The sequence below is a fragment of the Danio rerio genome, chromosome 16, assembly GCF_052040795.2.
Source record: "Danio rerio strain M-AB ecotype USA chromosome 16, GRCz13ab, whole genome shotgun sequence".
NCBI lineage: Eukaryota > Metazoa > Chordata > Actinopteri > Cypriniformes > Danionidae > Danio > Danio rerio.
Window position 1 is genome coordinate 33,288,217 of NC_141036.1, and position 13,886 is coordinate 33,302,102.

General features: G+C 34.5%; 2 protein-coding genes across 12 annotated transcripts in view; one reads left to right on the top strand and one right to left on the bottom strand.

Annotated features, from left to right (window-relative positions):
* On the top strand, positions 1-5,385 carry gpatch4 (G patch domain containing 4). 3 transcript variants are annotated; one of them, XM_087285775.1, is made up of 8 exons: positions 1-111; positions 195-286; positions 427-500; positions 1,499-1,591; positions 1,791-1,901; positions 2,012-2,127; positions 2,230-2,280; positions 3,934-5,385. In XM_087285775.1, the coding sequence occupies exons 2-8, from the start codon at positions 208-210 to the stop codon at positions 4,724-4,726; spliced, it is 1,317 nt and encodes a 438-aa protein (XP_087141901.1). In that variant the 5' UTR covers positions 1-111; positions 195-207; the 3' UTR covers positions 4,727-5,385.
* Positions 5,382-13,886, bottom strand: part of LOC147833363 (C-type lectin domain family 9 member A) — a 25,446-nt gene continuing 16,941 nt past the window's right edge. For 4 of the 9 annotated variants that reach the window (XM_087287187.1, XM_087287186.1, XM_087287188.1 and 1 more), the window contains 7 exons: positions 13,612-13,692; positions 12,368-12,475; positions 11,513-11,547; positions 10,183-10,357; positions 9,948-10,105; positions 6,042-6,157; positions 5,382-5,930 (listed from right to left, as the gene is read on the bottom strand). In XM_087287187.1, the coding sequence (XP_087143313.1) occupies positions 5,744-5,930; positions 6,042-6,157; positions 9,948-10,105; positions 10,183-10,357; positions 11,513-11,547; positions 12,368-12,475; positions 13,612-13,692 (860 nt within the window). In that variant the 3' untranslated portion in view covers positions 5,382-5,743. Of the gene's footprint in view, positions 5,931-6,041; positions 6,158-7,163; positions 8,724-8,893; positions 10,106-10,182; positions 10,358-11,512; positions 11,548-12,367; positions 12,476-13,611; positions 13,693-13,886 lie in introns of those variants that run through there. The other 5 variants (XM_087287190.1, XM_087287191.1, XM_087287192.1 and 2 more) reach the window with 2 other exon arrangements.

Here is a 13,886-nt window from a genome sequence, read left to right on the forward strand (position 1 = left end):
GTCACTTCCCGTAGTTGCCGGTGTTATGTCTGCTCTCTTGCTGAGCGCGTGGTAGCGATTGTTGGTCTTTTCCCTTCTTTTTATTTTAGTAAGCTGTTAAGATTTACAGAAGTAAGCAGCTAAAATACTCCGGATTAACGAATTTTGTCAATGTGCAGTTGGCTGATGTGTTTTACCTTCATATTCGAGTGCAGAGTTTAAGAATTCATGGCAGAAACGGTCCAAGAAAAGAGTACAGGACTAAAGTTCGCTGAGGAGCAGCTTCTACGACACGGATGGGAAAAGGGTAAAAGCACGATATATTTGTTGTGCTCATGATTCATCACAAACTCATGTCAGTTATGGTTGATTATGACGCTTCGTCCGCCATAGACGGACCAATCCTCACTGGTGTGTTATGGTTGTGTGTGTGTGTGTGTGTTGTAGGTAAAGGTCTGGGCAGAGCAGAGAATGGCATTTCAGAGGCGATTAAAGTCAAAGTTAAATGTGATAAAGGAGGGGTGAGTGACAAAACGATTTTTATTAAGATCTCTATTTTGCGTGCAACATGTGGGTAGTTGACAACACGGGCAAGACGTTTTATGTTGTTGCAGGTTCACAAACCATAGAACAGGGGTGTCAAACTCAATTCCTGGAGGGCCGAAGCCCTGCACAGTTTAGTTTCCAACCCTGCTCCAACACACTTACTTGTAGGTTTCAAACAAGCCTGAAGGACTCAATTAGTTTGATCAGGTGTGTTTAATTAGGGTTGGAACTAAACTGTGCAGAGCTGCGGCCCTTTTGGAACTGAGTTTGACACCTGTGCCATTGAAGATGTCATTAATTTGATACAAATAAAATGGAAGTCTATGAAATATCCTCACCAAGACATGAAAACAAATGTTTGTTTATTTGTAAAAGCTTTAGAATTTGTTTTAAAAAAAACCTGTGTGTTTAAAATTTAAAGACGTCATCAAGAGTGCACTTAAAACATTTCTACTATCTTTCTAATAAGTTGAGCCAGAGGTTTCAGCCTAAAGCTCTGATTAACATTCTTGTTCAATTCCGTAACATTGCTACTGAACTTTGGCAAAAGCTATTATTGATAATCTGTGTATGTAAAATCAGAACCTAATTAAATAATTATGTCAGAAAACCCTGTTCTCTCTAATTAGGGGACACAGCCTGTATATCTTTTATATGGTATTGTTATGTATGATTTCATTACGATTTTTTTCTTTATTAAAGAAAATGCTAAATGAACTCAAGTACAATTATTGTTATATTTTTTATTCCAGTACATTTATTTCAATATAATTATTTGTCTAGGTTTGACCACAAAGAACCAAACATAACTTTAAAATGAACTACAACAATATTATTATTACAATGAAAACTGTATAATAATTCTACATGATTTACTTCCAAAAACTGTTTTAGATAAAGTACAGCATTGTAAGTCTAATCAAAAGTCCTTAAATGTATCTTTTGTTTTTATTCTTGTATCATTTGTCTTCAGATGGGCCATAAGCAAGGAGAGCAGTTTAGTTTCCACTGGTGGGACCATGTTTTTAACAAAGCCTCGTCTGGTCTGGTAGTGGAATCGGGGCAGGTAAGGAATGAGGAGGATTGAATGCAATTTTACAATGTCCAAAAAAGTGTCTATGGTTTATTTATTTATTTATTTTCTCAAACAGTCTGGATCGTTAAGTGAATACTAAAAAAATGTTGGCATAGAGTTGGTTTGTGTAATATGCAGCATGTTGTAGTTTGTAATGCGGGCTCATTTGATGTTGTTTATTATGCGTCAGAATGGTGTGATGGTGAAGAAATCAGATGACAGCAGTGATGGACTGATCTCCAACAAGAAGCCACGCAAAGCTCAGCAAGCCAAGTCCATGCTCTATGGATGTTTTGTCAAGGTACAAAACCACAAACAGCACAAATAATAAATGGAAAAAAACAATTCAGTTGTATTTTCAAGTAGCATGTGTGAATGAATGAATGTTTAAAAATCTGTTTCCTCTGTTAGTCTGCTACGCTACTGTCAGGAGAAGAACAGCCAGAGAAAATCAGTGATGCAGAAGACGACAGCAGCAGCTCTTCTGAAGACGAGGACCAGAAACTCGACCTGTCTACCACTACTAAGTATGAGCTGCCAATATTACTATTACTAAATGTCCTACACGGGAACTTCAAGATGGTGTTTTCAGTTTTCCCTCATCTGTGTATTTCTGTGTCTGATTTAAGGCTGTCTGATGCAGATCTGCTGAAAGCTTGCGGAGGACGAACAGCACACAAGTACGTTTACAATATTGTTATCTGCACTAATATAATTATATAATAATTCCTAATAGTCAAAATTATATAAATAATACTGTAAGAACTCTTAACGTTGATGCATTCCCATCACATTTGAGTTAGACATGTAAGGTTTAAGGGTCACACTTTACAATAAGGTTCATTAGTTAATGTTAATTAATGCATTTACTAACATGAACAAACAATGAACAATACATTTACTACTGTATTTGTTCATGCTAGTTAACGTTAGTTAATGAAAACAGTAGTTCATTATTAGTTCATTTTAACTCATGGTGCATTAACTAATGTTAATTAGTAAATGTTCAGTTATGATTAATAAATGCTGTACAAGTGTTGTTCATGATTAGTTCATGTTAGTAAACACATTAACTAATGAACCTTATTTTAAGTGTTACCGGTTAAAGAAGAATCAAGGAAAACATTTCATTGTAATATTAATGATTTTATAGGGTTATTCATTTGCAATTAAGACAATACATTAATACACGTTTTCAATTAGATTATTTTTTGTTTATGCGATTGTGTTAGTTTGTAAATTTTATTTGTTGCAAGTTTTTGTTTTTTAGCTTTAATATTTAATCAGTATAATAGTGTAAACGCATTTCCAAGGCGATATTTTAAAAAATGTTATTATTATTATTTGAGGTTTATTTCAGTTAACTGCAAATCATTTAATATTGCATATTATTAAAGCTGCATTTTTAATTTAGCTTAAACCTAAAAGTCGATATATGTATACATATTTATTTATATTGTACTTCAGTTAACAGTTGTGTTAGTAGTTTTAGTTTAAATGTACAGTGATAGCCTGTCAGATGTTTTTTCTTATTTAAGTGTATTATATACTCATAGTCAGTATATTTGACATTTGATTTAGTTTTTGTTGCTTCAGTTTTAGAGTAATTTCATTTTCTCGATTGTGTGTATATATCTTTTATTTACTTGTATAATTTATTTTAGTATGCAAATGCACAGTGTTTTATCCTTTTTGCAGCTTGGTGTGAATGAATAATTTATTATTTTATTAGATATAGTTTCACTCTAACAGCACTGTGTGCCAGATATGTTTCTTTTTCATTGGTGTTTTGTATGCTGTTGTTGTAGAATCTATAAATAAGCTTAGATTTATCTTGTATTAGATTAATAGTTTTATTTTATTTAAGATGTACGATTTTAAGTGTTTTAGTTAACCCTTTAACTGCCCCAGCAAAAAAATAAATCTTTGGATTGCATTTCTAAACTCTTAATGTCGGTAGTTAACACTCTCAATCTATTTTTTTTTTTACACATCCCATAATTTCCAAAATATTAACCACTACCAAATGGTTGATTTGTCAGTTTATGGTAAAAGTACTGGACTTAATACATATACTATGAGAATATGAAGTGTAAGAGCAATTTTAAAAAAAACAATAAAAATGAAACATTTTTGAACACTAAATCCTCTTTATTTTTTGAAGTGTGGCATAAAATATTTCAGATTCTCATTTTCTTTTACATTAAAACCAAAATCAAGTGTAGTAGTGCAACACGATTATGCTTGTTTGATTTCCTTGTAAACCAACAACACTCTTTGTGTAAAACATTATTTAAAACAGTCAAAATATTTTGTATGTGTTGTGTGAACAGAGGAGCCAGACATGGACTCACTATGAGTGCCAAACTGGCCCGACTAGAGCAGCAGGAGCAGGAGTTCATCAACAAATACGGGAAGAAAAAGCACACTGCTGAAACATCCACTAACAACACCGAGCATCTAAACACTGAGAGACATTCAGAGGGTAAAGAGAAAACCAAACGCAAGAAGTCAAAAAAGAAGGAAGAAGTTTTAGAGGAGGACAACAGCCATGATACAATTGAAGATGACAAATCCAAAAAGAGCAAAGTGTCAGATGCTGCTTCTGTGAGTGATGATATGACAGAAAATACTAAGCAGAAGAAGAAAAAGAGAAAGCACAAAGAAAAAGCGCCTCAGGATTGTCCAAACCACTGCAGTGAAGATGTAAATGAAGAGGCTGAACCCAAATCAGAGGAAAGCGAGAGATTTCTGCCGATAAATGAAAGCATGGAGAAGAAGAAAAAGAAGAAGAAACGGTCTAAAGTGGCTCCTGAGACAGCAGACGAGGCCAGTGAGGATCACATAGAAGCACATGGTGAGCTACCACTGGAGGGCAGTACTGAGCATCAACTCGCCTCTGAATTACCCTCGAAAAGGAAAAAGAAGAAAAGGAATTTTGAGCAACTTGAAGCATCTGAGAACTCGGTGGATGTGACAGAGGACACTAATAATGAAGCATTGATCATGGACACACAAGAGAACAGCAGGAGGAAGAACAAGAAAAAGAAACGAGGAAAAAACAAGGAGCTGGAGAATGTTGAAGATGTGATGGAGGCAGTGCCAAAGAAAAAGAGTAAAGAATGAACTTGCTTGATCCTGAACTCACTGTATATCTGTGGTGTTAAACTCAATTCCTGGAGGGCCGAAGCTCTGCAGATTTTAGCTCCAACCACTGAACACCTTGGATCAGCTGTGTTTGCAGCAAAAGTGTGCAGAGCTGCTGCCCTCCAGGAATTGAGTTTGAGACCTATGCTGTAGATCAGGGGCCACCAATCTCATTCCTGGAGGTCCGGTGAACTGCAGGGTTTAGCTCCAACTTGCCTCAACACACCTGTCTGGGTGTTTCAAGTTTATCTAGTAAGACCTTGATTAGCTTGTTCAGGTGTGTTTGATTAGGGTTGGAGCTAAAATCTGCAGGACACCGGCCCTCCAGAAACAAGTTTGGTGACCACTGCTCTAGATGCTGGCTGATGAGCAGAATCCTATGCTGGAGACACAACAAACATAACTGTGTTCAGATCAGTTTGTGTAATGCAGCACTCATATTTATTTACTTACAAATGATGGTCCTTTTTTAAATCTGGAGACTCGGAGGCGACATGAAATATGAGCATTTTTAATAGCTGGATTTGCACATTTTTGTGATGTGTGTATAAATAACAATGTGACATCAACTGCCAATCACTACAAACATGCTGTGATTGAAAAACAGTGTTTTTTTTTATTAAAACGACTGCAATTTATGTCAAATATCATTTATTGAACAAAAAAAAAACATTTCACAAACAACAATATAAAGATGCAACATTATAAATATATATTACTATCAAAAGAACAAGGACAAAGCTTTCACATAGTCATGTTTAAAAGCTGTAAAACTTCAGCAGGAAAAACTACTTGCTCTGGAGCAAATAACAGAAGTTATTGCCATCATATGTACACAGAACTATATTTCACAATGGATAACATCATCAGACTCCTGAATAATGAAGCACACTAACACATTTTCAGATAGGTGCTATCTATCAATCCATCCACTAATCAAATCATTTAAATTAGAAGATACAAATGAAATGTCCTCTGCCCAGGCGTTTCCGGTTTTCATGTTAAGGGATCACTTTGGTTTTGGTGGATTTGAAGAAAGGTTGGCCAAGTAAAAGCTTCAACTTCACAGATCCATTTACTTTTCATGCCACAGGAATTTGACGTCCAGCTTTTCAGTGGATTATTGCTGGGCATTGAGAGAACACATAACTTGTAACCCGGGTAGGGATTTCCAGTCCAAAACCTGAAACATAAATGAGGGAAAAATATTGAAATTGAATAACTTAATACTACTTATCATTTTTTTCACGATTTATCAAAAATGAGCTTTACTTATAGAGAGAAAGAGACTTACGTTGTATTAAGTATGGCACCAGTGGTCCAAATCCATTTGTTTGCTTTTTCTGAGAGGCCAATCCAGTAGCCGTGATATTTGTCATAATAATATTTGGTGTGCTGATTGATGAATGCCTGAATTCATAAAATATGACAAGAGCAATCTGTCAGAATTATCCAGAATCATTGTAGATTAAATGGTTACAGCTCTTACACTCTGAATGCTTGAATATTCAAACTTATTTCCTGACCAGAAAACCTGTTCAAAAAGACTAAAAGCTAAAAGTCTACCTTCGCTTCCAGGTGTTTGCCTAACTTATGTTCTTGTTGCTCCCCAGTCTCAAACAATAGCTCTCATCATTGACTCTTGCTCTTTTATAGGCTTATGATATTAATTAAGGGGTGATTACAAGGCAGAGATCGGCATTTCAAGATCATTTGAGATTCTAAACATCACTTCAGGTAGAAAGGAATGCGTTCAAAGTGCATATTTTGAGAAGAAACCTTAGAACAAATTTAGGCCGGCTTATAACCAAGTTTTTATAAATGAGGCCCACATCTCATCTCAACATTCCATGTGAGCACAGGCCAAATTTACATTTCTATTGTAAGTATACTTCAGTTTCATTTGAACTTTTTCTACACTGCAAAAACAATTCTGTTACTTTGCAGTTTTTTCCCGGCAGCTGGAGTGCTGGAAAAAACATAAAATAACAGTTGTTAACTGACAGAAATTTACATTCAAGCACATTTATGTCATTTAACATTCATTATTTTACAGTACATTTTTATAAAGTAATTGACTTTTTTTTCAGTAGGAAGTACATAAAAAGTAAGTGGAGTAAATTCATTCATTCATTTTGTTGTCGGCTTAGTCCCTTTATTAATCCGGGGTCGCCACAGCGGAATGAACCGCCAACTTATCCAGCAAGTTTTTACGCAGCGGATGCCCTTCCAGCCGCAACCCATCTCTGGGAAAGGAGTAAATTCAATCACATGAAAAAGGACACCCAATTAGTGATATACTAACATAATTTAAAAACGATATGACAATTGCTCTAAAAAGTTGGAAGATAAAACCTCATATGAACATATCAGATGACATATCACACCATGTCACTTTATTTATGAAAAATAAAGCCAAGATAGAAAAGCCGTAGGTGACAAACTCAGGACACCCTAATGCCTGTAGATCAGTGCTGTGCAAGTTCCTTCAAACTGTAATACATTATAAACGACTTGTGTCAGTTCTTTAAAGTCATTCCTTACATTACTGTCTTAGAATTTCAATCTGTTACAATACTCCTGTATTATGCTTGAGTGAGTTACTTTCACTAAAATAACTGCAGAAGTAGAACTTGAAGGCAAAAAATGCCCAATTTTAAAATAAATAAACAAATTTATTTTAAAAATTTAAAAATGTTTTTTTTTTTCAATAAATAAAACATGCAGAAACAAGAACATGCAGACATCCTACAGGGGACATGCAGGAATCATTCATTCAGGAATCTTAAAGGGAACATGCAGGGCTTCTGCGGGAATCCTTCAGACATCCTACATGGAATACGTTGGAATCCTGGTAACATTGACTCACATGTTAACACTATACCTGAGGATTCCAGACCAAGAAACCTCTAAAACCTCTGCTAATGATCAGTTGTTTAATATGCTTCAATTATTGTGCCAAGTATTGACAGTGAATATGAATAAGGGATATAATAGCTGAGTGTAACCTTTTATTAGAGCCCAAAAATATGTCTGTACAATAAAGCAGTCAAGAATTAGAGCCTTTTATGTGTCAATGGTTAAAAAGGGTTGTTTGGAGTCTTTAAGTAGTCTTCTTTGGGGAGTGCCTAGACGTTCACTTGGATAAACATGTATAAAACAAATTCTAAGGTACTGTTATCAAAATAGAAAATCTGGCTTGGTAAGGCTTCATGCTTTGATCTAATTGTTTTGTAAAACGTATAATACTCTTAACTACAGTTACCTACAAACATTAGTTAAAACAAAAATTGTAGGCGGATTTTTATTTTTCAGTGTGTCCCAAGTTTAATTACCCAATACCAATAACATTTACAGTGATTCTGACTATTAAGAAATAAACCTCAGTGTGTCACCTTTCAAAACAGACCAAAACTTTGCATATACTAAAAATGGTATAAAAATATATCATGCAATTTACTTTGGGCATTTTAAGCTATTTTTGCAGGAACGCCAGGGGGTAAAGGCATTTGATTAGCATTGTGTGGTTTATTTTTGTGAATGTTATGTTTTTCATCTGATGCTTTATTTTTCAAATTTTCTCCTGATATGGAAAAAATATTAATTGTGCTCTGAGTTTTTATACATGATTGTGTTTCAAAGTTCAAAAGTATACTAAAGCACATTTCTCATAATTTCATAAAAATAAATCACATTCCAATGTACAAATAAGTACTGCTTGATTCCCCTGTCCTCTTTATGTTTTTGCACCGGTTGCATCATAAAGGCTGCATCTAGATACCATTGTCTCAAGGAGAAAGTAAAACGAGGCTAGACAATTAAGAAATGACAAACACCTTTTTTTCACAGTATAAATTGTGTTGGTCAAACTAAACAACTTTACAAAATAACCTCTGTGAAACACTTTGATATATTACTTATAACAACTTACTGTGTGTCCATACTTTTGGTTAATTGTTTAAGATACAAACAGGCCCTATTTCAGAAAGGAGCTTAAGTGAAATCTCAGAGTATGTTAACCCTGAAATGACAGGAACTCTGGAGTTTCCGTTTCAAACGAGAAAAGCGAGGGTCAGTCAAGCCTGTTTCTGAAAGAGAGGTAACTTTTACTCAGAGTCAGTTACTGTGGTAACTTACTCTGTAAACCTAACCTGGTCAGGAGCAGGTTTTGTTCTCTAAACTCTGAGTTTCTGTCTGTCTCCTCTTTTTTTTTAAAGACAAAGCGGTATTTCTCTTAGTCAATCACTGCCTACGTTTAAGTCACACAAAGGACAAAGTTACGAAAATGGCTTGTCCTTTTTAATAAATAAATAGCTTAAATTCACCAACCTGTAACAAGATGAATGCCATTATTATTGTTCGAAAAACAATTTTTAGCACTGCTGCTCACATTCTAAATGTCATATCAACCTCTACTATTTGATCAATAAAAAGACAGACACACAAGTGTACTTTTAAATCTATTAACACACATTTAGAAATTCTCTTAAACTGATCAACACGTGTAAAAGTGGGAACCTTAAATTAAACTTTTCCACTGAACATTAAGAGAAGGTTGTTACTGTATATGCATTGTCAAATTTGTTGTAGAAACTATGCGGTAGCCTGTTTTATTTAATTTAATGCAATTACTTCTGAAATAACTTCAAAACTAGGCCAATTAAATAAACAAATAAAAAGTCAATAAACGTCACGTTGCATTACTTATTTTATATTACTTAAATATTTAAATACTTTAAATGTAAACTTTAGCATTAACTTGAGCAGCTGTTTTTCCACGCTAACTGTCTCTATTTCGCCGGTGCAGTGGTGTTGCTATTTTATAAAATATATGGCCATGTTTGCTATAACTTTGCATGAGCACATTAAGTTTAGCTAGAGACAGAAATGCTGATCTCTTTTTTCAGATGTTGACAGGGTAATTTGTAATGTCTGTGCTCCATTGATAATGCCTTAACTCTGAATTATTCTACTCTGACTTGATTGACCTAACTCAGATCAGCTATCTGAAACTGAAAACGCTGAGTTTTTAAATCTCTTGGTAAGTCAACTTATGAGTTTAACTTTAAACTTGTTGGTAGTTAAATGAGTTGATTAAACCTCTTTACTGAAACAGGCTAGTCTTCTTTAAACCAGATGGAAACAATATATAACACTGTATTCTATTATTCCCTTCTTATTTTTTTGGAAACTAGTATACCTGTTTCTCAATGTTGTCGATGTTGGTCAGCTGAGCTCCATACATCAAGCAGTATTCCTGACTCTGTTCCCAGGTTTTCCAGTCATCTCCTGTAGAGAAAAAGTAACAGCTGGAGCCATTCTGAATCCAGTTTTGAGGACAGGATGAACACTGGAGCCCTGCGATTATAAAGAAGAGTTTAGATCACACTACACTAGTTTCCATAAACACATTAGGCTTGAGTAAAACAGCTCACCCTCCTCACTGGACTGACAGTACTGTTGAGCTGGAAAGCTGTTTTTCTGAAGAATGGCCTCCAGTGTGCTGTTCATCTGATCACTCAGTGTTTTCAGCCTCGCTCTGTCCTGCTCCAGCATCTCCTTTTCTGCCTGTAACAGCAGGTTGGCGTCTCTCTCTTTAGTAAACTGGACCTGTATAATTTCATTTCTTGTAAGATCAGGGCCCATATTCACCAAATATTTGATCTTACCACTAAGAGTTCTGTTAAATAGCAGTAACAGTTTTTAGCTGAGAGTAAAAAACAAAGCAAGCACTGTTCACAAAGCTGCTGGGACAAACTTCACTAAGAAATAGAGGGAAGTTTGAAGAATAAAGGAGGGGTTGACCTTGTTACTATAGATGATGTCAGCAGAATTACTAACTACACAGTGATTTTTTGATGGTGAGGGGTTCTGTCAGATTTCATTCTTTCATTTTCCTTCAGCTTAGTCCCTTATTTATCAGGGGTCACCACAGCGGAAAGAACCACCAACTATTCTAGCATCTGTTTTACGCAGCGGATGCCCTTTCAGCCGCAACCCAATACTAGGAAACACCCATACATATTCATTAGTTTTTTCAATTCAAATGTTTTTGCACTGGACGTGGAGCAGCCAGAGAAAACTTAAGCCAACATGGGGAGAACTTTCAAACTCCACTGTGAAGCTACAGTGCTAACCACTAAGCCACCGTGTTGCCCCTGTCAAAGATTTATTTATTTATTTATTTACTTAAACTTTTTATGCACAATATTTTTTGCCATATACAAATAAAGATTTTAATAAGTAAATGAAGAACTGTATTCTAAAAAGTTGATTTTAATGTTATAGACATTAAATAAAGATTTCCAGTCAATGTAACAAGTCAATATATTTTCTAGAAACTAATTATGCAAATATATATTTTACATTTTTTTCTAAATATATTCAGAAATATTTATCAACATTTTTTTAGAAGACTAGAATAAGTGTTAAATAGTTTAAGACCACTTTGATATCACTTCAAATATTGACTACTGTATATTTGCATAAACATCTGTTTAAAAATTTTATTATTTTCTGCTGTAGATTTTTTTGGTATTTTTTTAATATAAATAAAAAAACATAAGGGAAATTACTCCTAAATGAAATAAATTTCACTGATTTAGAAGCTATTTACAAAATTTAGGACTAAGGACACCCATAATTTTTTATCTTAATCTTCAATTTTTTTTCCAGCTTAATTTTTAAGTTATCTGTGAATACAGACTCTACAAATTGCTAAGCAGATATGTAAATGCTGTGAATTGTTTCAGACATTGATCTTACCTGACTATTGTTGTATTTCAACCTGTAAATGTAGCCTGCAAATTGGAAAAACAAATAAAGCAAACTTGTGTAAGGAAATACAATACTTTTTTAGTTTTTCAACTGCAGCAGGCATTAGGAAGAGTCAATATGCATAATTATAAACCTACTACAAGGCTGGTGATTTCTTTATTCTGATTGGACGATGAACCTTTTTAGATGTGCAATCAGGGCCTAAATTGCACCTTGATCTCTAATCCATCAACTTTTGATGATTAAAGCTTATGATTAAAGCTTAACACTTTCTTTATTAATGTATTTTTTTTTTACTGGTTTAAAACTATATTGTCTGGGTTGAGTGTAAAATACAATTCAAAAAGCTGGTAATGAGTGATAATTCTTTTATTTATTAATTGATTTCTGTATGTATTGATTCTTATAAACAATTAAATGTCAAAAAGCCACTTTGTTAAACTGTAGTTACATTTTTAACATCAAAAGTTGATAAAGCAGAGATTAGTGTCCATAATTTCTTGCAAAGTGCTAACCATGGTGTAAACAAAATCATTTACTGGTGTGTGGAATTATAACAAAGTGACGCAAAAAGTCTTGCAAAAACTTGCGTTTAACGCATGAGGAAGTTTCCAGTGTTGTGAGAGCAATGTTGCACAAAATTTGACTTTTTTGAAAAACTTTCACGTTTGTTATTTTCTTTGTTACATCAGGAGTGCGTAATCACTTCCTGGAGGTTTTTCAGTTCAGTTTGAACTCTGAGCAAACGTAATTCAACCAATTAATCGAGCTCTTTGACTTTCTTCTACAAAAATGTGGACATCCAAAATTAGAATTAAGTGTTCTTTTTAAGTTTATTCTTACTGAAAATGCTGAGCGCTGTTACCACAGCAAACAGGAGGAAACAGAGCAGACCCAGAATCACTGCAGCTCGTCTGTATGCTGGAGAGATTGAGCTCTTCATGCTTTTTTCTGCATGAAAACAGAGAAATAGCACAAGTTTATTTGTTCAGCTGAGCTGGACTTCTGTTTTGTTGGTATAAGATAATGCCAACCACCCAAGAAAAACACACAACACTTAACACACAATGCACTTGATTGAACATGTACACATAGAAGTCACCTAAAGAACAGCAGGTTAACTGTTTATCTATAATAGCTTTAATGGTTAAAGTTATTAGTAATTAGTTTCTATTTAGTTAATTAGTTAAAGTTATTATCGACTAATAAAGTTATGGTAACTAATAACCTTAACTTTTCTGAGTTTGTTTGTGATCCAATAATGTGCAGCTATAGTAAAGCTGCTTTGGAGCTGCATGTGAAAAAGAGCAAGAGATAAAAATAGTGAGAGAAAAAAAAATTGAAATAATGAAATAATCTATACGTCATTTATTCAAAATCTGAAAGAAGTTCAATTGTTTCCTTTAGTTATCCTTAAATTTCGAGACATTTTGAATGAATAATATTCCTTTTGGGTGACGTAGTGGCGCAGTAGGTAGTGCTGTCGCCTCACAGCAAGAAGGTCGCTGGTTCGAGCCTCGGCTCAGTTGGCATTTCTGTGTGGAGTTTGCATGTTCTCCCTGCGTTAGCAGGGGTTTCTTCCGGGTGCTCCGGTTTCCCCTACAGTCCAAAGACATGCGGTACAGGTGAATTGGGTAGGCTAAATTATCTGTATTGTATGAGTGTGTTTGTGTGTGTGTGAATGAGTGTGTGTGGATGTTTCTCAGAGATGGTTTGCGGCTGGAAGGGCATCCAGATATGGGTTGCGTGCTGGATAAGTTGGCAGTTCATTCTGCTGTTGCGACCCCGAATTAATAAAGTGACTAAGCCGACAGTAAAATGAATGAATGAATTAATATTCCTTTTTTTCCAGAAAGAGACAATAGTCAGAATATCAAATGAACACATTTTTGTGACTGAAATTCAAGGTTATTACACCAAATATCAACTTCAACATCCATTCTTTGCACCCTTTTTAATATGTTATGCAAAAAGAAACGGTTTCTATTGAAATATTTAGTAACAAATGCCATGAGTATTTATTCACATATATACATATAAAACTGGTATAAACATTATTTATTTTGTGTGTGTTACTGATCTCTAACCTGTGGTTTCAGGGGGGCTCTTTGAAGCTGATTTTCCTCCTTTCACCTCTGCATACAATACAGATTCAACATACTCTGGCACTGCAATATAAATAAATATATATAATTATATTGTGACCAACCAAAATCAAAACAACTAATATTAAAGGAATAGTAAACTCTCCCTTCACTTGTCACAAACCCATTTGAGGTTCTTTCTTCTGTTAAACAAAAAAAAAACATAGTATTTGTACATCCTATTATGTAAGTCAATGGATACCAGTTTTTAACATACT